Source organism: Gobius niger (genome assembly GCF_951799975.1).
Source record: "Gobius niger genome assembly, chromosome: 16".
Lineage (NCBI taxonomy): Eukaryota > Metazoa > Chordata > Actinopteri > Gobiiformes > Gobiidae > Gobius > Gobius niger.
In genome coordinates this window covers 27,202,943-27,229,219 of record NC_136867.1, presented here as the reverse complement: position 1 = coordinate 27,229,219, position 26,277 = coordinate 27,202,943, and the positions used below count along the sequence as shown (strand labels likewise).

The following is a 26,277-nucleotide window of genomic DNA, read 5'->3' as shown; positions in this document are numbered from 1 at the left end:
TGACAGTTCATGTTGTTATCGCCTGTTAAAATCACTCAACTGTCTGATATTTCACACCGGCATAAGCGTCGGCGAACTCCGCGCTAGCTTTTGACTTGTAATCCTCAAAGTAACAACTAGACAGCGGCTAGGTGGGCTAATGTGGAGCTTTAAACACAGCGAAAAGGCCCCGTTTGGAGATTATTCTGATGGCTGTGCGCTGGCTGTGCAGGTAAGACAGTGTTTTAACGCGGCGCTGCGATAAATGCGATAAATCGTGCCGGTTTGGGGACAAAATATTGAGTTATTTAGCCGAAGTGGCGGTGGGATCAAGTCAGGTGACGAGCTGTTCTTGCTCAGCTAAACCCATCATAAACAAACACAAGATACTGATACAGATTTGGTTGATGGGCGATCCTTATATTGCAGTGTGTGTGTTAGTTAAAGGGGCATTAATGACAGGCTGGGCGTTTTTCTTCTAGATCATCATGAAGAAGAAGGCTGTACCTCAGTTTCAGGGTGTGCTGCTTTGACCGGTGTTGTGTCCCGATTCGCACCCCGTGTAACAATTCGTCCCTGCTCCGTATTCTGCGTTTACCTGCTTTTATTGTGTGAGAATTTGACTTTTGGTTTGATTTGAATCCTAAATAAATGCGCCTTTATTCCTGGCAATGCGTAAATGTGGCCAAATATGCTTGTGATTTAAACCTATGATATGAAACAGCATTAAAGGTGCACTGTCTCCCAAGTAAGACGTAGGCCTGTATGTTTATATAAATATTTCTTATGTTAGTACTGGATTTGTCCTGGTTGAGACTAGTTTAGGTTCTCCCATTTGCAGAAACGTGAATAGCTAGCGGATGTGTAGCTAACCGTCGCTTGTTATTAGGCTTTTATCAACCAAAACACACTGAAATCTCACTCCGATTTATTTTCTCTTCTCAAATACGCCTTTAACTTTGCCCTTTGTTGCCATGGAAGACCCTGCTGTCCGCGCTTCGCCTTTCTAACCGTGGGTGGCAGCATTACGCACAGCCGGCGCATACCTCTCCAAACTCGGGAGCGCGAAGAAGAAGAAGAGCCGTAGGAAAGCGCGCAGGGGAGGGGCAGCTGAACCCACCACCGCAGTCTCTCTCTCGGCTGTCACTCGCTTCCTTCCTCACCCCCCACACCGAGTAGCTCCAACTGCGTGCCCGTGTCCCTGCGCGTTTCCCCGGGGATGCTACCTCCGCGTTTCGCCTCGTCAGATGGGAATTCGCCTCGATAGAAATGTGTGCGCACGTGTTCGGAGCCATAAAGGGGTGAGTGAGTTGCATCGATAACCTCTGCCTGCCTCCGAGTGATGCTGCTGCTGCTGCTGCTGCTGCTGCTACGGCGAAGGTGTGGTGCCTTTTGGGGGGGCTTGTCTGTCGCTGATGCGTGCAGTACACAGAATTTTTGTACGTTATATTCCCAAGACGTTTACGCGCATTACGCTCTCCCGGAAATTCGGAATAGACCTGGTTCTGTGTCGTTTTAGCTCCTGTCTTAGCACATAGCTTCGGTTTCGTCTTGTTGGACACTTGTTTAATCCCCAGTTCAGCCCCTAGACAAGTGCACCTCGAGGATAGACTTAAGTTAGCCCCGGTTTAGGCATTGTAGTTCAACCCGTGTTCAGTCTTCCTTAACGTGGCACAATTTACACAAGCCTCGGTCCCCCTATTGTTGCTGCGTGCGCGCTGCATTCCTTTTGGGTGATTGTTTTGACTCGTAATCGTGTGTAAAAATGGAGGGGAGGAGGGACGGGTGTCTAAAAGCACAGTTGGCACCTGGATGGGATTAACGTGGTTGCGATGACATAATGCGCAAATCTGTGCCGTGCTCGCGTGCGGGAGCGTGTTTTGGAAGCTGCTAGAAAACAGCTGGAGCGCCGTAGATCTTTATTGACAAGTGGAGTTGGAGTGATGTTAAGGAACAGCATGTGCAAACAAGGATGTGATGCACAAAGAGAGTTTAGATAGAAGTTTTGAGCGCGTTCAGCTGTAGGAATCTTCCCAGGTATGTATAGACGGGAGTATTAACCATATATTACATAATAGTGACAATATAGGAGTGCATATGTAGTTACTAGAACATTAATAGTTTATTGACCTCTTAACCCCACCTGAACCAAGCAATTTTCTCCAGTTTGGCTTTATCCAAATCTAAAAGCTTATTGGAAAAAAGTGTCAAAACAGCAACGAAAACGAGGATGAAAATACAGCAACAAAAGAGTGACAAAAATACAATAAACAAGCGACAAAAAAGTGGCAACAAAGAAGAGCAACAACAACACAATAAAAAGCGACAAAAACACAATTGAAAAGTGACGAAAATAAAAGCAAAAATTATGAAGAAAGCAACAAAAAATTACAACAAAACTGTGACAAAAAAAGCAGCAACAAAAAGGTTACGATCAGTTTTGTAGGTCTTAGGCCCTGTGTCCATACAAATTGAACTTGAGGCAAAAGATATTTTATCAATGTACCAGTGTATCGTCCATACGAGCCCGGCGTTTTGGGCGTCTGTAAACGAACATTTTCCAAACTATGTCCCAGAGTGGAAAGATCTGAAAACGCCGTTTACGTGGCTCCGTTGTTACGACGTCTCCGCAACTTTTACTAAAACGATGACATCACAGCTCCAGAGTCTGTGATCCATAATCTACTGACCTTATAATGAGTTTTCCTCATGGAGCTATGATGGTTTGACTCCGCCCCTCTTTGCTCCACTGCAGTCCACAAGCCACAGGTGACAAGTAGAAAAACACGAGTCAGTCTGTGTTTTTGGACTGACAGTAAAAGTCACTGACAGGTTTTTACGTCTGAAGAATAAACTCTCCTCGTCTCTTCTGTAGATCCTAAATCCTTGAATCAGTTTCATTTTCACTGTTTACATTTCACATAAGTTTACTGCACATACGCCTCTACATCTTATTAGCTGTGTTAGCGTCACAGCGCCTCACACAGGCCTGGAGGATGAATCACGCCGTTTTCACAGACCTGAGTCTACCCATGTAGACGCTCACATTTACTGAGCTGCTTCAAGCCTACAAAGAAAGTTGCTGAGCGTTTGGGCCTTAGCTTTGAAATGAGGCGTTGCACTGTTGCTCTCCAGTCGAGAAGCTTTTAGATTCGGGTAAAGCCTGCACAGGAGGGGGTAAGAAGTTAAAAGTTTGGGGTGGGAAACTGTCCACAATGGGAGGAAATGTCCGGCACAAAACACGGATGTGACACACCTGGCTAACAGTAATGTAAGTGGATTAAACAGTGAGGGGAAAGTTGCTGCTATTATTAGCCGATAACATTTGCATTTACAAGACTGCAGCTCCACACTGACCTTAAAGACACAATACTTCACTCTTATCATGAGTACATTAGAATATGCGCAAATAATTCAAAGTCTACTTGTTAGAGGATCAACAATGGAGGAGTAAATGCCGTCGTGAAGCTTGCACGATGTTGGTCGAGGGCATGACCTCTTTAATGCGTTTCAACATGTTGGTCAGAAATGGATCTCCCCTGCTGTAATGTGAGATGGCATCGAGGTGAGGCCGGCACAATGTATTGCCAGGGTATTGTTATGGCAAACAGATTGTGACGCAATGTGTGCAAGAAGCTACAGTAGATCTGAAAAACAACTCAACTCAAAACTGAAAAATATGCAAAGAAGTTCAGTTCTTTTAGCCATGATTTTTCCTCACTCTGTTTATCTAATTGATGATGATTTTGTTTAGGTTAAGGGGAGACACTACAGGCAAAACCTTGTCATAAATTTGGAAACAAAACAAAAACCTAATCTTCACAATAACATGTTCACTGATTCAATGTTTCTCCATATATGTACTTGGGAAACAATCATTTCAAGGGCCATTCTCCTCAAAATGCATTTTTCTCACATTGGTGCAATATCCCCATGTAAGGTACACCTGCAGACTTCAAACTTTCCAGCCTTGGAATCAACAATTTGTTAGAGAGATTTTCTAATATCTAATAATAATAAACCTAGTCTGGTTTATTGAGTTTTGGATTTCCAAAAAACAAGGCACCATTTACACTACAGTCAAAAGTTTGTGGTCACCAGTTCTGTAGCTTCTCTAATCAGCACAACAGTTTTCAGCAGTGCTAGCATAATTGTACCAGGTTTTCTAATCATAAATTACCCTCTAAAACGATAAGCGAACACAATGTACCATTAGAACGCTGGAGCTCTGCCCAACTATGTAGTTGTTCCATTAAAAATCACCCGTTTCCAGCTAGAATTAGCCTGGTCCATACCCTCGTGCTCATTTCGTACCAGGGTCTGGAAGTTCACAATAGAGCTCTGTTATCAGGTGGGAGGGGGGAACTCCTTTGAAACGACTGCATCTGATTTTCACTAGCGTTTGGTCGTGACGCCTGAGTGAATGAAGCAGCGATCATAACTTTATCATAACTCTTGATAAAGGCTTCATTTTTAATTTCTGGATATTTGGGAGCCGAGCCAGAACGGATTGAAGAGCTTCCTTTACTTTTGTATCCGCCGCCATTGCCAAACTACAACCACGTCACGTCCTCCCACGCTCGCTGAAGTTAAGTTAAGTTATACTGTATTAATGACTGTAGAGAAATTAGTTCTCTGCATTTGACCCATCCTCAGTGTCGCATCGGGGGACCCATTTCCTGATGTGGAGCCAGGCTGGTGGTCAGAAACACCTGGCTGGAGGATTAACCTATTGCACATGTTTTTATAAACCTACCACTAACCTAGGCAGACACGGGGAGAACATGCAAACTCCACACAGAAAGGCCCCGTCCAGGTGGGAATCGAACCCGGGACCTTCGAGCTGTGAGGCACGAGCACTAACCGCTGCGCCACCGTGTCCTCCAATGGTAGGTTGAAATTCAACCATTGTAACGCGGCCACTGAGATCGGACCCAGACGTACATGTAGGGAAATTAGAATTGACCGGAGTTTATGGATGGCTAAGGTCAGGCTAATAGGCATTCACCATTTTTTTCTCATTTTAAACTAAGCGATATATCCACAACAAAAAGTCTGTGGAACTTATGCATCCACAAGCTAAACCCATACATTTAAAACTGGCTTCAGTTATACAAGTTTCACTGCCAAAAATAATATAAATTTAGGGCATTTTTAGGCATAAAAGGCCTTATTCTTATCTGAAAACATAGATTACAGACAAACTTGCAATACATTTTCTCCTAATATTTATGTCATTAATCCACAGCAAAAGTTTCAAATTGATATCTCCTGAATTTAAAAAGTTTCCCTTTCACCTGCTGTTATACAAGGATATCAATACTTTTTTTTTTACACATCCAGCTCCATTTCAAAACCACTTGGAAAGATTTTAAAGTGTAAAAGTTTCCGTGACACCGTCTGCTGGAGTGAGCAGTGAAAAGTTTGCTGGTTTCAGCCATGACCTGTTGAACGCGAGTGGTTTGTACATTTCAAGTCTCTCACAAGAGTTCAAGTGGGGAGATGTTTTTACTGTTGCAGGAGATTTCATGTCTGAAACAAGTACCGCACCTGGTGGACAAAAATATGTGGAAATGTCCTTGCCTTGCAGAAGTTACAGCTGCTGTGACGAGGAAATAGAAGTGACCAGAACTTGTGTGAGGTTCTGGACATTAATTATCTGCAAAAGTCAAGCTTATCGCACCCTTTAATATAGAAATAGGATTGTTCTCTGTCCATGTCCAGGAGAATTAAAGGGATATTTCAGGATTTTTGACATTTTTTTCATTTCCTAGTTATCCAGAGTGTTGCTGATTTCTGGAGATATTTTTTTTGTAATTCATTCAGTTCTTATGTTCTTATGTACAGCTACGTGGCGCTAGGCTAATGCAAGGCTAGCACATTTCTATGGTATCAGCTAGTCCTAGTTTATTGCACTAAACGATTACAAAATTTGAGATTTTTTCCTTTTCTTCTTTTTTGCAAAGCAGACTTGCATTATTTCATGGCGCTGGGATTATTTTCCCTTCGCAATTCACGTGCCATGGCTCGTGCTTTTGCCTGACATAAAAACAAACAGTGCTGTGTGATGATGTCATCAGGCATTTGCTTGCGCAGGTGTGAGGGCTGGCCAGGTGTGAAACGGAGACCTCTCCTTAATCGAGGCATACTTGAAATCATTTGTACTTTTTCAGAAAACAGAAAATATTCAGCATAGTTTTTTTTAAATTAATAAATATATAAATAAAATAGACTTTTTTTTTGAAAGGCAACAAATAATCGTTAATTATTTTTTCAATAATCGAGCAGCCCTACCTGAGGCAAATGACTTATAACACCAGACTAACATTATAAATCTCTGTGTCGATAGAATAATTTGAACCATTTTGCATTTAAAAGAACTTATATTTGAGCAGCATCAGCTTCGTGGTTGTATAAGCTACGCAGCGGCGGAGTGATCTGCTAGAAAATAGTCCCTCAAAATGCGATCATTCATGTGATGCAGGTCAGTTATATTCCAAACATTATTCTATCGACACAGACATTTATGTGGTTAGTCTGGTGTTATAAGTGATTTGCCTCAGGTGCTCTGTGGAGCGGGTCAGACTGTTTTTAATGCAGGCTAGCTGATACCATAGAAATGTGCTAGCCTAGCACTAGCCTAGCGCCACGAAACTCTTCAAATATAAGAACTGCACTCTGGATAACTAGGAAATGAGGCCTTATGTCAAAATCCTGAAATATCCCTTTAACATTGAGAGTAACCTGCAGGATTATCTGGTGGAGACGGGATATTTCGTTGTTTGCAGAGAATATTGAGCTGCTTTTGCGAGTTCTCTACAATTTTAATCAATCGCTCAGCTCTTTCTACCACAGCCGCTGTTTCGGTCCGACCTTTTTCGTCCAAAAGCTTTTCACAGGCTCCTATAGACCCATGAAATTCTCATGGCAGCAGCGAAGTGGTGTCAAAACAAACCGTAAAAATAGTCCGTAACCGTCTTATGTAACGGGAGTTCGATGAAGCGAGCGGTGAACGGCACACGACGGCGGAAAAACAGACTCTTTCAAACCTTTTATTCTGTCCACTTCCCATTGTTTATTCATCTATAGAATATTTTCAGGTCCGCGCTGCTCAAGTGGAGCTCCCACAAGAGGGTTTCAACCGCGGGGCAGCGAGACGGTTCACGATCGAGGAGGAAGCGCAGCGTAAATGGGACGTTTAGCCAAGCAGAAAGGCTCCGGTTGTTTTCTACATTTCTACAAACAACAAAACATTCAGTTTCCAACAGGTCTCAGGAAAGTTTGTTTATGCTTTGTAGACCTTTTGAAAATGCCATATTACACAAATAGTGCCCTGTAGGAACCAATAACATAGTAACTCTCCTGTGCCAATAACGTAATCACGGTTAATTACCAAAAATCGTTCACAAATGTTATAAATTCCGCAAATAATGTAATAAAACATTATTTGGGAATCGGATCTGTATCCTGTATCTGAGGAGTTCTTCCACCGCTGACTAAAACGCAGTTTGGTTCAATGATTAAAACATCAACAACATTATGATAATGCTCGTTTTCTTGAGAACTTCCCCTTTACTTCTACAGACGATGACTATAGCCACAGCTGCCCTGGGCAGGCTGCCAAACTGCCATAGGCCTCTCCGACCACCACCAAGCACTCACTCACACATGTCTCGCATTCATACAAATGTAATGTGAGTGAAGTGCTTTGCCCAAGGACACGGCAATGTCACGCACTTGTCAGAGGAGGGATTCGAACCCGTGACCTTTCTGTCATAAGAACACGTTTTACTAATAATAACACATTTATTTATATTGCACTTTGCATTTAAAGTTTCTCTTGGCCACCTTCATAGGAAACAATATGTGAGATATGATAAGTTCCCGGAAGTGGAAAAATACAACAGTGAAAAATAACAAAATACTAAATTTGATGAAAAAACACAAAATCATATTTAGAGAAAACAAAACAAAAACAATGTTTAATGTTTAATTGATGATGATCATTATAACCATTATTACATCATCGGTTCCTACATGAACCAAAGTCTGATAAGTAAATGCCAGAATGCTGTGTGAGAGGATCAGATACACACATTTTCACATGTTACTGGTTTTGCAAACGCTCGGTAAATGACCCCCTTTAAGCCATTTTAGAAATGATGCCAAAATAAACGTCTTGGATGTCAATTGATCAAAAACATCAATATAACAGTTCAGCTGAATGGGATTCTGTCAATTATTTGTCCATTTTAAACATTTTTCTCAGAAGTTTCCTCATTTGTCTTGACATTTTCTAATGTTTGCCAATATTTCGATGTGATGAATAGATTTGTTGCGTTCGTGGCGTGTCTCGGGTTCCATTCCCTGCCAGTTTTGCTGTATTTCTTTCTCTTGTTTCTGTTGTGTTGATGAAAGCCTTGGGGTGTGTTCTCCTTCTCGTCTGTAGTGAGTCACCTGCCCATCACCAAACGCCGTGTGTTCTTCATAGATTTCCCACAGACTCCCAGCCCCCCCCCCCCCCCCCCCCTCGTCCTCCTTCAGCTGCTGTTTTTGTTACAACACTACGTCACTGTCCATGAGTCAGAACCAGCATCTTCGTTATTGAATATTGAGTTAGTCATATCTCCACATGAACTGTTGGTCAAGGCCTTTTATTGTTGTTAAAACTTTGAACATCAGCTTAAGCATCGGTGAGTTTGTTTTTAATAGACATGTTTTAGTCTTGAAAACAAGCTGCACAATATTAGGGTTGTTATACTGCCCATGTAAGGACTGTGTATAGATTTGAGGGAAAAGGTACTTTCGTGTATGTTAGAACAAACACTGTAGATTTGGAGATTCCAGGACTATGTTTAACAACTTACTTTGGGCTTTTATTGTCATCACACTTTTCTATACATGTTTTTTTTTAATCACTAAAAGAGGTTCAGAAGTTCAGACCGTGTTGCAAAAGCAGTACGTGGGCTGCACAATTTTACAAAAGTATTTCATTGCAGTAGGACTGGGCACCGTTACACTTTTTTCCAATACTGGTACTTTAAAGCAGTACAAAGAAACTCACGCCCCTAGAGGCCATAAGCTAAAGCATGTTTTTTTACTCATTAATTGTCCGTGAGAGTAAATACTACGCTGACAGAAAAGACAAAGGGAGAGAGGGATATTGTTCATCCAATTACACAATGGAGATCTTTTTTTTTTTTCAGTCAAACTTGGCTGTAAATACTGTTTAAGTGGTGCTAGCCTGCAGTTAGCTTTACCTGCTAGCCTGTTAGCTTCTTCTTTGTGATTCCATTTTTGTGTATTGGGGCCAGAGTATTGAGGCAATTGTGGTTTTCTGGCCAGAGACACCAGGGGGAGATGAAAGACCCCCCTCCAATCATCCCATCATTACCTCCAAAGGAAAGGATGTATTTATTTTGTATTAATTTGAGCTGAATCACCAAAGTCACTTCTTTTAACGCTGTCCCTGGACCAACAGCATCAAAACCTGGATCTAAAGATGTCATTTTTTTATTTTTTTTTTCGATTCCTGCTTTCCTTATTTTCTTGATACCTAAACTTTTTTTCATATCATACTGGTATCGTTTAACAGATCCCAGTCCAACATTGCAATATCTCTGACAGGTGTTGAAGTAGATATTAGACTTGCATAGGGCTGGGCGATGTCCCCTTAATTAGCAGTTGATGATGTTAACAGTGAATCATCGTGATGGATGATGGTCTCGGGGGTGGGGGGTTTTGGGCGTGCTTAGAATTAATGTTATTTTCACAGACTAACACGTTGTTTCTCTGGCAGGATATTAAACCAGCATTATGTTCAGACTGAGGCTGAAACGACCCAATTCTGATTTATTTATTTTTTTGCCCATATGTGACCTGTATCTGATCTTTTGCAATGCATATTCATCTGTGCGCTACAAATACCGTTCTTTATGCTGTGAAGTCGACGGGAGCGGACCGTCTGCTGTGCAATCCCTGCAAAGTGTGTAGGTTTACTGGGCCTACAAAAGATCAGTGCGTGTTTCTGACAGGAGGGGGCGCATCATCCATCACAACACTAGACTTGGAGCTTTTGTTTTAGGTTGAGGTGGGTAATACCAGATCAAGTTGAAATTGCTGTTTGGAAGACGATTCAAATGTATCGAGTTTATCGTCAATTTCAAGAAACCAACAAAGAGGTGCAAAAAATTAAATAAACTTGATAGGGCTGAACGATGTGGTCAAAATTTCATATCTCGATTTTGATACGGTACGATATAACTATAGATTAGGAGAAAACCAGTAATAAAGAGTGCAGTTTTATTGATGAAAATCTTTGTCGTTTATATCTTGCTTTTTTCGATATTAATTAATATCTTCAATGTTTGTATATCGATATCGATACGATATATCTTTCAGCCCAAATACCTCATGTGTAGTCTCTTAAAAAAGGGTAGGCCTATTAACTGTTTGTCAGGTATCTTTTTGAGCGACAAACCAATCTAAAGTAAGATGTTTTCAGCAGATTTGTGCATGTTTTTTGAAAATATCGCTTCATTATTGTAATTAAGAAAGCCATCCATCCATCACTTTTCTTCAACTTGTCCGTTGCCGGGTCGTGGGGGCAGCTGTTGGAGCTGCCTAAATCACACTGCACCAGCCCCTTGTGGCTCCTCCTGCACGTGGTGGGTCCACAAAAGGACGGCCTCACGATAAACCGGGCCTGTTGGTCTCTCATAAGGGGCTTCTGAACCGCTCTTTGTCTGACCCGTCACTTAAGACCTGTTTGCCATGGGACACCCTACCAGGGGCACGAAGCCCCCGACAACAGAGCTCCCAGGATCATTCGGGCGCTCAAACCCCTCCACCACGTTAAGATGGCGGCTCCAGGAGGCGACATCAAGAAAGCCCCCACAAACACTGATGTACACATTTTTGTCAATATCGCCCGGTCCTTGTTTTAGACGCATTATTAAGTCCATGGAGCACTTTGCACTTCGTTACATGTTCAGGAGCAATAACATTTGAGAGGAGACATTTGAAATAGGAACCACTTCACAAATGTTAAGCTGTCTGTTCATTTTCTGCAGCCAAAATCTGGAACAGACTTCCAGAAGATGCGAGACTCGCCTCCACTCTGACGATGTTCAGACCCAAGCTATAAACAGTTCTTTTTAACTGCGGCATTTCACAACTCAAAGGATTCTCCCTGCACTCTTTGCCTTGTAATGTAATAAGATGGTGATTAGATTGATGTTTTATTCATCTATTTGATCTGCCTTCTTGTAATTGTAGCTGTGAAGCACTCGATAAATAAACTTGCCTTACCTTTATATGGAGTCAGGTTATGTTATTGCTCAGAAAGGATTCATTTCGATTTGCAGCCCGATATCGGCTTAATCATGCAAAGGAATAGGATCACTGTTTGTACAATGACTCCCAGTTTGTTTGCTCTTCCTTAATAACCACGTGCTGTTTTGATAAAGCTGGTTTTGCAACTTGCTAAACTGAAAGCAAGAAAGGGCAGGATGTTTTCTGCCGCCGTCCAGTCCGTGGTTTAGTCTCCCTCGGATAAAAGATCGTGTGTAGTTTGTGTGATGTTTCCAGGCCGCCGCCGTCGCGTCGTTCGACTGGAGGTGACGGAGGTTCGGTGAGTCACTGTGGATGTGTTGAAGCTCGTGTGGAAAGGGATTGTCTTTACCTGTTTGTATCGCGGACAATGAAGGGAATGGAAACAGGGTCTGCAGCTGTCGCACTACTGACTTCCACAACAGATATTATTCTTCCCCCCATGTACTCCTTGAGGTATTAATTCATACTCCGAGTACCCCCGAACTCGAGGATCTTGCCAAAAGTTTATTACAGTGAGCAACTAAACATACATTATTCAGTATTTAGTAGAGTGTTGGGTTCAAAGTCAAGCCTTTTACTGAGAACCATCATTAAAACAAACTGTTCTTTGAAAGTAATATCAAAATTTTTGTTTAGTTTCACTTTCTTTTTTTAACCTCTTAAAGGGACTATACGGAGTTTAAAAATGTTAAAATTATGTATTTTCCTCCCCCTACATGTTCCAGCCATGTCCTAATGTGTAGAATGAGCTCTGACCTGTTCACCACAACTGCCTCCAAAATCCTGCACTGTCACTCAAAAACGTGTTACTTCGGGTCCGAAGTGCACTCTGGATAACTAGGAAATGAGGCCCTATGTCAAAAATATCCCTTTAAAATGGCATTGAAAAGCATTACATTTGACTTGCCTCTGCCCCTGTATAAACCCTGTTTATTTATGGTAAATAAGCCTAAAGCTAAATCAAAATGAAATAAAGAAGGGACTAAAAACATGAGAGCTTCAGTGACACAGTTTGAAAGTGCCTCATCATGTAAATTCACTGCCAAAGGCTTTGTAGTGGACATAATTTGAGTGCTGAAATGATAGAACATGGGTAAAAGAGAGAGAAGAGTCCGTTTAGTAGAATATGGGCCGTTGATGATTGACGGGTGTAATATTTCCTCATTGTTTAGTTGTCGGGGCACAGAGAATGCGGTTTTGCCTGCTCAGTTATTTAGAATGATATAACGTCTCGCATCGCTGAGGCAGTTCATACTTTTCAGCCGATTCTGAAGTGTTTGTCAGGGGGAAAAAAAAGCAAAACCCAAAGAGGAAGTTGTTGTTGCTGCTGCCGAGTGTGAGTCACTTTGTTATCGAAAGCAAAATAGGATCAATTCGTCTCTGTTGTTGTTCCTAAAATACAAATGGAAATTGATTCAGAAAGTGAGTCTGTGAAAAAGTCCCATTTCCGTCCCATTGTAAAATATGTGGGAAACGGCGGCAAAATAAGTTTTAAATCGTCATAATTCCAGTGGAAATATTGTAATGCTTGCGGCTTGGTTTTCAATGAGGGTCAATTACGAAGCAAGGGAGATTAATTTGCACACAAAGCAAATCAAAGTGCTTTACAGAGAAACTCGGATGTTTAAAAAGTACTGTGTATGAATATGGGAAAGCAGGAAGGTTTGGGTCACACAAGACATTTCTTAGCTTTGCTGCCAAGGCTTTCAACATTTTGGCACGATACTAAGTCTGAACTCTCCTGAACCCGTAAATCGTAGTGTTCGTCGTGACTAAAGTTTAATTACTGAACATGATAGCTACTAAGATCTACAGGAAACATAACAGATGGAGCCGATCTGGCAGAACCTCCTTCAGATACAGGAGAACAGCAGGAGAACTGTCTCTGGATGAATAGTTTTAAAGGAATAGGCCACTGTTTTTACATACTGAGACATGTTCTTACCTGAGACAAAAAAAACTGAAGAAGTGGTGGATGGTCTGTTATTGTGGATCTTCAATCACTCTTCAACAAAACATGAAGGTGTCAAGGATGAAAGGCTCGGGACATCAGTGTCTTCTGTTTGACCCAACGCTCCAGAGTCGGCTATTTTAGATATTTTCATCTCCAGCCAAAAAACACATTGCATTTAGTCAATGATTAAGAATCTAGTTAGTCATTAGATTAGGGCAGTGCAATTAATCAAAATGTGATTGCAATTTTTTTTTCCTCATTGTTATTCAAAAACCAAAAGACGAACAATTTCAACAGTTACAATACATTTGACAAACTAACACCAAGACAAAATTATAGAACAACACAAAATCCAGTAGTCTTGACTAGACAGACAAAACAGCACTTCAGCACAATGCATACCAAAAAAATAATAATAATAAAACAATAGTATTAGCTTTAGTAAATGTTTGGTTGATGATTAGGATGTTCATCTTTTTATCTTATTATACAAAAAAACGTTTATTAAAGGGGCTAGATGCAAGTTGGCCATTTTATACTTACTACTGCCACCTCAGGCCATATGTGTAACTACAGCTTCTATATTAAGCTCGTGCATGACGGCGCTCCTGACCTGAATTAGCAACTTTTGAGTGACAGTGCAGGATTTTAGAGGCAGTTGTGGTGAACAGGTCTGAGCTCATTCTACACATTAGGACATGGCTGGAACATGTAGGCGGAGGAAAATACTTAATATTAACATTTTTAAACTCTGTATAGTCCCTTTAAGGATGCCCTCCCTCTTGTCCATTCAAAGCGATCTCACGAAGCAAACTTGCATTATTTCCGGCCGTTGGGATTATTTTCCCTTCGCATTTCACGTGCCATGGCTCGTGCTTTTGCCTGACAGCGCTTTGTGATGATGCCATCAGGCCGCGCTGCTCGGTTTACTTGCGCAGGTGTGCGGGCTGGCCTGCAGGGGGCAGGTGCGAAACAGAGACCTCTCCTTAATCGAGGCAAACTTGAAATAATGTTATACTTTTATTACTGTTCAGAAAACTGTTCAAAAAATAAATAAAAAATATCGTGATTACCTTACTTTAGATTATTATTATTCATCCTGGAAATGTTGAGGAATGAAAGTTAAGTTCTTCAGTGTGAAAGCTGACTCACACTTGACAACCAGAAGTTTACAGAAGTTGGTTTGTTTGGATTTCTTTTTGCAACAAACAAAAATCAATAAAACTAATATGAATCATCAAATTTAAGCTATGTGAAAATGCATCTCCTTCAGTGTCATATCCACAGCTAAATAGACATGTTTTGGATTTGAGCTGAGGCCTGTCTTATGTCTTCAGGAAACTGCTCCAGATTATAGCAGCATAAAGGCAAGTGTTTAGTCCTTCCTCTGGGACCAGCAGGAGACCACTCCCTAAAAAACTAAACACAGCCTCACTGTCTTCAGAAAGACGTGGGCAGAATTACTCAACTCAATAATATCATCTCCTTCTCCCCGGCCCTCGTCGTGTAGTTTTAACCACTTCCATGTAACGCGTTCATTTGTGATTCAGTCGTACAAACCGAAACGACTTTAGCCTAGATTTCGCCGCCCACATCCTCCGCTCTGGAGACTGACCAAGACACGGCTCACTGTAATCCAAAAATCTCTCTCTTCTTCCTGTTTTGGTTTTTTGGCGATGCTCAAAGTGCTTGTTTTGGTCGCATCAGATTCATGTTTGGACCTCTGCAAACCTGTTGTTCAATTTCCATGGGAATCAACAGGAATCTTTGGAAATTGATGGGAATTCACAGAGAATACACAGAGAATACGAATAATGTCCAAGAAATCGTCATGGCCACATTTTAAGAGGACAGTGTTTGAAATGATAACCAAATACCTGCACAAAGCTTAACCCCCCCTCATTTTAAACACATCTTTACACTTAGAAATCCCTGATTGTCTTATAGCATTGTCAGCATAAGCTCCCGTCTGCAGGACATCCTCGTGTGTCTCTAGTGAAGCTGTGACAGGTGTTTTTTCTCTTAAACTAAAGGATTAAGCTTTGTCAGAGACGGAGAGGTGATAAAAGCGTTTCCTGGATACGTAGGAGGAGCTTTTTGGGAGCTGCTGCTGAGAAAAGCCTCTGGAAAGATTCAAAGATTATTCAAAGACTATTCAAATATGCGTGAGCGGCTCGTAACACAACCCCAGGTATGTGTTTGGTGAGAGAACAACATATTAACATGGTCAAATGCTCTAAAAAGACTCTTCCTTAAAGTACTTTTGGAAATGTAAGAGACTCTTAAAAGAAGAAGATGGAAGCAGATTGATCAGAAAAAGTTTGACATAGTGAATATAAATAACACGTGACTGTTGGCGGAGTGGACAGTGAAGAAGAAGTGAAGAAGAAAAGTAAATCCATCAGTGTCAGCCAGTCGTCTCTAGTCCAAAAAATACAAATATCCCAGATATGCTGTACTTTCTTTGCCGCTGCGTTGATGCTAACAACAGTGCATTGATATCATGGACCAAGTTATCCTTGCCCAGAGATGCAGACGCTCCTAATTTTCATTAGAAAAGACACTCCGGGAGAGTCGTGTGTGTTTGTCTAGTATTAACAGAGCAGAGGTCGACTGATATGGGTTTTATTGTTGGCAGATTTTTAAAAATGTCTCGTCTAGGGCTGCAGCTAACGATTATTTTGATAATCGATTTATCTACCGATTATTTTCACGATTACTCGATTAATCGCTTGGCTGTAAAAGGTGAATGGAAATTGTATTTTTTAAATTTTTTAACCACATAGAGCTAAAGTGGCGCCGCTTGAGGACATGTTGATGGAGTAAACTCAAAGTAAACATTTGTAGGAGGCTCTTTGTGCTAATTCTGCTTTCTGATTGGACGAGGCAAAGACGGATATTTATGAAATTTACAATGTACAAAACACTGCAGACTCTAACTTTAAAAATAAAGTACGTTTTTATCCAAAATACATAATTGTACTATTTTAGTCTTTGTTCACTAGAAAACAATTAATCGATTACTGAAATAGTTGACAACTATTTTAGTAATCGATTAGATGTTTCAGCCCTAGTCTAGTCTATAATCCCGTGTATGAAGCTTCTACAAATGTGTCAATGATGAACTGTGACAGCAGAATGTGCTTTATTAGGGCATAGGGCTGATTTATTCAGGGCATTATGTTTAGTAGGTACTTCAGAGTAAGTCTTCATCTGTTGTGGTTCCAAAATTATAAGCAAAAGTCTGCAACATAAAGTAAATAAAATAGGTGTACTTTACAACGTTATACTAGACCTACAGTCTCCATCACTTTAGGTTCTGGAAATATCTTCCTTTTAGCGGTATGATATCGTCCCCTTTAGCCGATATGGTAAAATACCCGATGTCGGGCGGCACGGTAGCGCAGCGCTTAGCGCTCTCGCTTCACAGCGAGAAGGTCCAGGGTTCGATTCCCACCTGGGCCTTTCTGTGTGGAGTTTGCATGTTCTCCCAGTGCGTAGGTTTCCTCCGGGTTCTCCGGTTTCCCCTACCACTAAAAACATGTACAATAGGCCAGGATGAATGATGTGTGAGTGAATGTATGGTGGTGTCAGAGGGACCGTTGGCGCAGACGTGTGCAGTCGCGAAAGCGCTTCTGTCAGTCTCACTCAGGGGAAACTGAAGCTACAAACGTAGCTTTCCACCACCGAGTATGGAGTGAATGTACAATTGTCTCATGTAAAGCGCTTTGTGACTATGTCTGTGAAAGGCGCTATATAAATAAAGATCTTCTTCTTCTCTATTTCAGAGTAGTTAAGATACTTTTGCTTAGCTTTAGCTTGTTGGTCGCCTAAATAAGCATTTATTCATGGCATTACAAGTAAAAACAAGTACCTAATACCTAATACTTTTTTATTATTATTGACTGTTTGAAAATTCATGAGCTAAAGTTCCCTTTGAGAATTTCTGGAAATGTATCTGGTATTTTCCTCGCCTTTGCAACTCTAGTCCTGACTCACTTGTTTAGTTATTTAGTCATGGTTTGAGCGCATCTTTTGACCTTTAGCCTCCGTTCTGACGCAAACTCCTTCACAGAAAGGCGTCGTCTGGTCAGGGCCTCAAACCCGAGACCTGAGAGAGCGCGTCATCCTCAAACCTCCACAATAGATCCTCCAAATGCTGCAGATGCTTCACCCCGGAGACGCTGAAGGACGGGTCAGCAGCTTCCACCACGTCTCCCCACTCGCTAACCTCGGTTCCTCAGACGACTTGTGTGTGCGAATCCTCGGTGTGAACTAAGCACTTTGTGGATCCGAGCAGAGGACGTGGGCTGCTGTGGTCAAACAGTGACTCATCGGCCGCTCCAGCAGTTTGTTTAAATCAGAATGAGCCGAGGAAACGGATACGGGAGTTCAGCGGGTCAGAAACGTGACTAACTGCAGAGGAGTCATTCACCGCAATTAGCAAAGACTATTAACATTTTATCACAAAGTCACGGCTCCCCCTCTGCTCTGGATGCACCGCTCCCATGCCGTCCTAATTTGTAGCATATATCGCACTGTACATCCCGAGCCCCTCATTAGTGACTGAATATGGAATCAGCATTTCAGAGGCCCTTACATAAGAGGGAGCAAAGCATGATGGGAGCACAGACATGAGCAGTATCCAGATCTGGTGTTTAACGACATAATCCGTACGAAATCCTCCACCGGTTTAGTTTACTGCGATAATAAGCACGGACGCAGTGATCTCTGTGCCTCATCTTTGAAAGTCTGGAGGTGGAAGGACAAAGGTGTAAGACTGAAAGTTACACAGAACTTGGCATGTGAACTTGGTCTATATTCAAATGTTTGACAGTTCTTTTGTCCATTAGCCCTGATGTGCCAGGTCGAAACTGTTTTCTCTTTTTTTATTATTATTATTTTTTGCTCTTCACCATATACGTGGTATGGAGCACGAACTATACCATTACAGTGCCTCTCAGTGCATGTTTTCCATTTTTGTCCTCGAAGAGCAGCTGATAATTTTTTTACTTTATATGGACCCACTGATGTCCTCACCCCATCCTGCTTTGTTTCTTTTCTCCATTTCACTTTTTTTATTTTTCCCTTTTATCCCCCCAATTTGTTCCCTACTTTCCCATATTTTCCTTATTTTTTGCCCTATATTGTCCTTTTATTTTCCCATATTTTTCCCAACTTTTCCCCCCCAAATTTTCCCTATTTTCCCCCTATATTTTCCCCCTATATTTTCTCTATTTCCCCCCTATATTTTCCCCCTATATTTTCTCTATTTTCCCCCATATTTTCACAATTTTCCCCATATATTTTCATAATTTTCCCCCCTATATTTTCCAAATTTCCCCCTTTATTTTCACAATTTTCCCCATATATTTTCACAATTTTCCCTCTATATTTTAAAAATTTTCCTCCTATATTTTACAAATTTTCCCCCATATTCTCCAAAAATTTCCCACTGTGTTTTCACAATTTTCCCCCTATATTTCCCCCTATATTTTCCCAATTTCCCCCTTTATTTTCCCAATTTTCCCCCTATATTTTCAAAATGTTCCTCCTATATTTTCCCAATATTTCCCATATAATTTAAAACATTTTTCCCAATTTACCCCATATTTTCTTGATTTTCCTCCAATTTAATTTTATTTATTTATTTGTTCATCCATATTCATATTTTTCTTTGCCGGTTCATACATTAATATAAACAGAACATGGTGAAAAGGAGCACTATGATGATCTCTATTTGTTCCTTTTTTTTCTTGACATGTGAGATAAACTCGATTACATATTTTCCGAACAGCAATGTCGATCTTCTCTTGTACACGATATTTTGCCTATTTGGATGACTAATTACGTATTTTCAATGAATGGCTTGAAATGTTGTTATTTTGAGAGTCGCTAATATCGTTCATTGTGATATTTCCCCGCCTCAGTATATGGAGCTTTAAAGGTTGTTATTGTGCCCGGCCGACAGTTCAGGCTCTGTATCGGACAGACGTGTTCAGCGGCTGAGATGAAGGCCCTAGTTTGCAGTAAAGTCTTGAGTTGTGTTTCAGTGAAGTGACAGAATGAGGGACAGTCTCTGAACAGTTCTCTCCTCGGTCTCTGAGCTCTGGCCCAGTTCACAGAGCAGGAACTTGACTCACAATTAAATCCATTCCATGAGCACGTTTTCAGCCTCTTCCTCACTCGCCGTTTGTTTTGTTCCCGCAGCCTGTTCGGGAAGCCCTTTGATGGAGGAAAACGGATGGACCCCGGCGTCCCTCAGCCCCAGCCCCAGACGCAGCCTCCCCAGGCGGGCTTCGCGGTGCCCACCTTCGTGCCCGCCTTCTCCGTGCCCGGCTTCACGGTGCCGGGCTTCTCCATGCAGCACCCGGCCATGGCGCGGCTGGACGAGGTGCACAGGGAGGTGACGGCGCTCGGGCCCCAGGTCTGCACCTTCAGCGGGCTCCAGAACGACCGCGAGTACAAGAGGCTGGAGAGGGAGCTGGCCCGGCTGCAGCTGGAGGTGGATCAGGTCAGTGCGGGACGGGATGGGTTTGGTGATGATAAGTTAATGATAAGTTCTCAGAAGTGGGTTATCAGCTGGCATAAATTAACCCGGGTTTCTCTGCGGAGCTGTAAGTTAGCGCACAAAATGTTCACTATGAACTATTACTTTAGAATGCCTTATGAGATCTGGGGTATTACCCCTCCATGCCCATGAGCCACGCCCCCATGACCCGGAAACGGAAAAATGGAAGAAGATGGATGGATGGATGGATAGATGGATGGATGATGGATAGATGATGGATAGATGTATGGATTGATGGATATGGATGATGGATATGGATGGATGGATATTGGATATTGGATATATGGATGGACATCGATGGATATGGATGGATGGATGATGGATATTGGATATGGATGGATGGATGATGGATATTGGATATAGATGGATGGATGGATGGATGGATGGATGGATGGATGGATGGATGGATGGATGGATGGATGGATAGATAGGGATGGATATATAGATGGATGGATGGAATGAATACTGCTCAGTTTCACCTTTTAGCACTGAAATGGCTCCAAGTGCCCCCTGCTAAGCGCACACTGACATAGAGGCTGATCAGCTTCATAGAAACCTCTGTTATCTCTCTCCAGTTTTGTAATGCAGGAGTGTGATCTCTGATGTCTCTGATCACAGTTAAAGGCTTTAATGTCTGTGTTTCTGTGCCTGTAGGTGGACACCGAGGGCCGCGGGGACCTGCAGGTAGCCCGTAAGCGCGCGGCTCAGGAGGTGGAGGGGCTGCTGCGGTACATGGAGGAGAACGCCACGCACCCGTCCCGAGTGACCATCGAGGGGCTGAGCACGGAGGCGCGGCGGCTGGTGGAGGAGAAGATCGTGGCGCCGCAGAGAGCGGGGGGCGTGGCCGAAATCAACGACGAGCTGGTGGACGCGCTGCAGGAGCTGGTGCTAAAGCTCACGCAGGTAACGACGTTTATTCATCTAAATGTTTTAGAGCCACAGGGTAACGTCTCTCGTCCTCCAGGTGAAGACGGAGGGCAGGGTCCCGCTGAGGAAGGCCCGGTACCGAGCGCTCACTCGTCTGTGCGCCGTCCAGGAGGTGATCGAGGGGCGGACGCAGCAGACGCTGTCGCTCCCTCTGTCCGACGACACGCACGAGGCTGTGCACCGCATCAACGCCATCATGGTCAAGGTGAGCAAGGCACGAGCGCAGAGGGTTTTCTGTCTGGAGATGACATTAGAGCTGGAAGATGTACTTCAAGAGTATACCTTATAGGGCGATATGGCCAAAAAATTACATCACGGTATGAAAAAGAAATATCACGATAATGATATATTTGGTGATATAATTTACACCTGGCAAAATACTTCAAAATCAAAGCCTTTTATTCATCTAAATTCACCTAAATCTCTGTTTACATAAGATAAGATAATATTGCTACAGTTATTAGCATCTTCATCTCCATCCCAGTAAAATGCTCCTGTAAGTTCACCTGCCATGCTGCTGCTTTGAGTGACTGAGTTCTCCACCTGGTTCTGAAATCAGCTGCGCATGCAAATGATCTACCGTGGTATGAAAGTTTACACCAGTGTCCAAAAACTCGGTAATCGGTAATCGGTATTACCGTGAGCGATATGATATGGACCAACCCTATTATACCTCTGCAGAAAAGTAAATGTTTGTCATTGCGGCCTTATTGTATCTTGTATGTATTGTTTATGTGAGTCTTGTCTATATATCTATATATATATATATATATATATATATATATATATATATATGTCTTTTTATACTATGGACCTGGAGTCTGAATAAAGAATGATGATTGTTGTTTTATTGTTTTAGGATTAGCTGCTACTTGGTCCTTTCAGAGGTGGGTAGAGTAGCCAAAATATTTACTCGAGTAAGAGTAAAAAAGTACTTGGAGAAACCGTTACATGAGTACTTTGAGTGCTGAGTAACTGTTTGAGCATAAAAGTTTGGTACATGTTTCTGTAGTGACTTAAAATAAGAGGAAAAAACATGTTATCATTTTAACATTTTCACAAGGAATACCAAAGAAATATATAAAAACAAATTATGAAGAATGAAGTAACAAAATACAACTATTTTACCTTAAAGATTTACTCACAGTGGCATGAGTTTTTTTTTAAAGTTATTCCCACTGCTGCCTGCGGGGGGAGCTTCAGGCAAACTCATCATCTGCCCTGACCCATTATATAACAGAAAATATCAATTCTGAGGCATCCAAAAGAGGTGAACTTTCATAATCACCGTCTTCTCTCGAATCTCCGATACGAACAGGTGAGCGTGGCGAGGGGCCAGTTGGTGGCGTTGCTCATGGGCCTGAGCGGGCGGGACAGCTGCGCTCACTTGTCGCGGATCCTCACGGAGCTGCAGGTGGAGCTGGACGCGCTGGACGTCTCCGGGAACAGCGTGGTGCGGAACTACAGGAAGCAGGTGGTGGAGGAGATCAACGGGCTCCTGAAGCAGCTGGACCTGGAGGGCGAGGGCGACGACACGCGCAGGTGAGGCGGAGCTGAACAGTCTGTAACTTCCACACAACACCTCCACCGTCCTTTAGTCAATGCAATCATGTCAAATTACTGCGAGTCTCAGATATCGGAGCCAATACAGGGAAGAAATACCATGGCTGTTTCTCATTTGCCAGGATCCTTCCTCTGACTTCCTCTGGACTGGGCTCCTCCAAAGCATTAACAACCATAGGCCTAATGTCTCAATAAATTTAGGCTCATGTATTAGGCCTTTCATTAACATTAACTTTAAATAAACCTATTTTTTTATAACTTGCTTACAACACACAGTTGAATTTATATTTATTTTATTGAGCACGAGCATATACCTTATATATATCATATTTCATTGCTAAATAAATTTTGTGCTAAAAACAAAAGAAGAAAAAGTGCATTGTGGGTAACATTCAGCTCTCCATTGAAGCAGGGGATCCACACGATTGATAAAACGGCCGATATCTCCGGAATTGAAAGTGGTAGAGACTTCTGTTTTTTGCTTTGGAAAGAGCTCAGTCAGAGCCTGGAGGGCAGAGAAACATCGACCACAAGCTTTCACATCTATTTCATGTTGCAGACTTTTGCTTATAATTTAGGAACCATGAGAGATGGAGACTTGCTCCCTCTGAAGTACCTAGTAAACATGAATATACAGCGCCCCCTGCTGTCAGGGGAGCAGCATACACAGGATTAAAAACCAGATTATAGACCCCACATCGGTCGACCTCTATTAGATATATTTCTATATATTTTAATTTCTATAAACCTTTGCTATAATAATTAGGACGATACACTTTTGTCACAAGCCGATATGTATTTACGGCACACTGGCACAGCGGTTAGCGCTAGTGCCTCACAGCTCTAAGGTCCCGGGTTCGCTTCTCACCTGGACGGGGCCTTTCTGTGTGGAGTTTGCATGTTCTCCCCGTGTCTGCGTAGGTTAGTGGTAGGTTATAAAAAATATGTGCAATAGGTCAATCCTCCAGCCAGGTGTTTCCACCAGCCCGGCTCCACATCATGGAGATGTCCCCGAGCGCCGGCCCATGCTGGCAGCTCACTGCTCCTACAGGTCGCCCGGCGACACTGAGGATGGGTCAAATGGAGAGAACACATTTCTCTACAGAGATTAATAAAGGATAACTTAACTGATAATACGATACACCTTGTGACATAGTAAGTCATTATGTAAGTACAATGCGTAAAAAGAAAACAGTCATATGTCCAGCGCTTATAAACATTTAGTTTTAAGATGCTATTACTGGAAAACAATGGAGTGCAGGATAAAAAATGCCTCAAAACACAAAACTTTTCAACACTATACTTTCAACAGTGTTGAAAGTATTGCGGTAGAGTATAAAGTGAAGAATATTGCGATTTCATTTTCATTTTATTTATTAGGCAGGAAAGATTTAAAAGAAATAAAAAATCGGGCCTGGCTCAGAACAAACTGATTTTCAGCAGGTTCCTGCATCTGCAGAACATACAAAACACAACATCAACACTCGACACAAAAACATAAACATACTGTCACACACAATAGGAGGAACACACTGGTGTGAGGCTATAGTGTCCGTCACTGGTGATCACAACGGTAGCTGTCGGTCAGATGTTTCAGCATTGTCTTGTTGCGATGCAATCCAACATTTTTTCCCAGCCCTAATAATAGTAAATGTTTAACTATAGGCTATTTGAATGATAAAAAAATGACATAAAATTAAATTACTTAAAATATTAGGCTATATCGGCTGATATAGGCATTCATTTCCGAACGGCGGAGTGGAGCTGGGAAGAGCACGAGGGTCTGGGTGAATTAAAAAAAACACTTGGAGTCGCTCTGATGACGTGGATTCCTCCAAAGTGGTTCAGACGCCGAGGATCCTGGCAATTGAGAAACACCCCATATCGAGTATCGATTCCAAACATCCGATACAGAACCGATAGCTGTTTTGGCTCTCAGTGTTTGGAAAGTACAACCTCAGCTCAGTCGGCTCAGTCAAACCCATTCTCTCTCTGTTCTCGCTCGTGTCTCATGTGTCTCACGCAGGTACGATCTGGGGCAGAACGACTCCATCCGAGAGATCGAGGCGGTGCGGTGCCACGTGTCCCACCTGCGCGAGGCCGTCCTGAGGAGCTGCTTCGTGGGCGACTTCAGCTTCAGGCCCAAAGCCGAGATGCAGAGCCTCCTCACGCGGCTGGACCAGGTGGACACAGCGCGGAACCCGTGCATCCGCGAGGCCCGGCGCCGCGCGGTGGTGGAGGTGCAGGCCGTCATCACCTTCCTCGACCTGCGGGAGGCGCTGGTGAGCAGGCCTTAGTGACTGTCGTTTATGCAATGAGGACAAAAAGGAAGGAAGATACAAGCTTTCATTTAAAGCCTAATACCACACGTAAAAACAAAGTCATAACCAAGGAACCAGTCTAGTCCTGTTCGTGTGGAGGCAAGCACTTGTTATCATTCACTTACTTTCTTGAAATAAGATCGTTCATGTTTTTTTCTTAATTTGAAGTACTTTACTGGAGTTATAGTTTTGTTTGAGAACTTGTCAGTTTAGGGTTTAAAAGATGGATATAATACTTTCTACTCCACTACATTTCTATAAAGGCACCAAAGTAAAATGTCCATTGTCCATGTGTTTTGTTCAAAGCCTGAAAATGCACACTCCAGAACAATAGGGGGCGCCGGGTAAACGTGCTGTCAGTGCCATAGACGCACTGCCTGGTCATCTGTCCACTCCTGCTTTTTGTGTCTGTTCAAAAGCAGGACCATCTGGAACTTTGCTCACAGCCAAACAAATCTGAAAGTTTCACATCGATCCAATCACAGAGAACAATGTCACGACTGGAACCGAATTAAACAAGTCAAATATTTTCTGTACTGAACATGTACCTGCATCAATGGGCGAGGAACTGCTTCTGTATGGTCCTTCTGGTGGGGAGCTGACATTGCTGTAATACCGCCCCCTGGTGGCCAGGGGCGACTCCAAGAGACACTTCTAATGGGACTTCAAACGTCCCAAGAACGGCTTAAAAGCCTGGCTCCAAAGAGTTTTTCTTTTTCTGAAAATCGCTATGACCCATGTGGGTTGCCTGGCCTGCCAAACTACATGCTTTTTCATAGATATTTCAAAGGCATATAGTCTGGGAGCAAACATGAGCTCAATAATTTCGTCTGATTGACAGACGGCATCAACCAATCAGAGCAACGCTAGATATGTTGCAGCAACAAGCGGCAGGAAGCCTTTCCAAAAACGTCCTTATTTACGAGGAGCGCTGTTTCTTGCTACGGGTTTAAGGGATACTAGACTCAGGACAACGTTTGTCCCCATCGTACGGGTGGTGCAATTTTCATGTTTTTGTAGCTGGAAAGATGCTGTTCACATACCGCTGTTCATTTGTACTTCAAATACTTCAGTACTAAACACCTCAGTAATACGTGTACTTTTAGTAATGAACACCACTGCTCAAGACAATAGAGCCTGGTCAAAACCTGAACAAAGAAGTTGTTTTTGTCTGACATGTCCCCTCTCCTGACTCACCATCTCCCTCTCTCCGCACAGACATTTCGTCAGCCCTGCCCCGGCGAGCCTCACGCTTACCGCACCGTGTGGAACGTCCTGGGGAACCTCTCGGAGCTGCAGGCGCAGGTGCTGGGCTTCGACGGGAAACGGGCCGATAAGAGCTACCTGATGCTGGAGGAGCTGCTCACCAAACAGCTGCTGGCTCTGGACGCTGTGGACCCTCAGGGGCACGAGCCCACCAAAGTGTCCCGCAAACAGGCCGTGAAGTTCGCCCAGAACATCCTCAACTACCTGGACATGAAGACGGACGAGTGGGAGTACTGAGAGCGAGACCACGAGCGCGTTCAGCGGAGTGAGGCCCGGCAGCGTTGCAGAGAGGGGGGGGGGAATAAAGTTAGCCGACGGGGCAGGCTGGTCTCGTGAGATATTTGTACGGGTTTGACACAACT

The 26,277-nt window shown here is 42.7% G+C and overlaps 1 protein-coding gene across 2 annotated transcripts; it reads left to right on the top strand.

The window, feature by feature from the left end:
* On the top strand, nucleotides 1-26,277 carry bag5 (BCL2 associated athanogene 5). Of its 2 annotated transcripts, none has more exons than XM_079573520.1 (7): nucleotides 1-211; nucleotides 19,478-19,781; nucleotides 20,493-20,741; nucleotides 20,803-20,970; nucleotides 22,084-22,307; nucleotides 24,355-24,610; nucleotides 25,868-26,277. In XM_079573520.1, the coding sequence occupies exons 1-7, from the start codon at nucleotides 189-191 to the stop codon at nucleotides 26,150-26,152; spliced, it is 1,509 nt and encodes a 502-aa protein (XP_079429646.1). In that variant the 5' UTR covers nucleotides 1-188; the 3' UTR covers nucleotides 26,153-26,277. The 2 variants fall into 2 exon arrangements, with proteins under 2 accessions (XP_079429646.1, XP_079429645.1); XM_079573519.1 differs by lacking the exon at nucleotides 1-211 and adding an exon at nucleotides 1,149-1,280.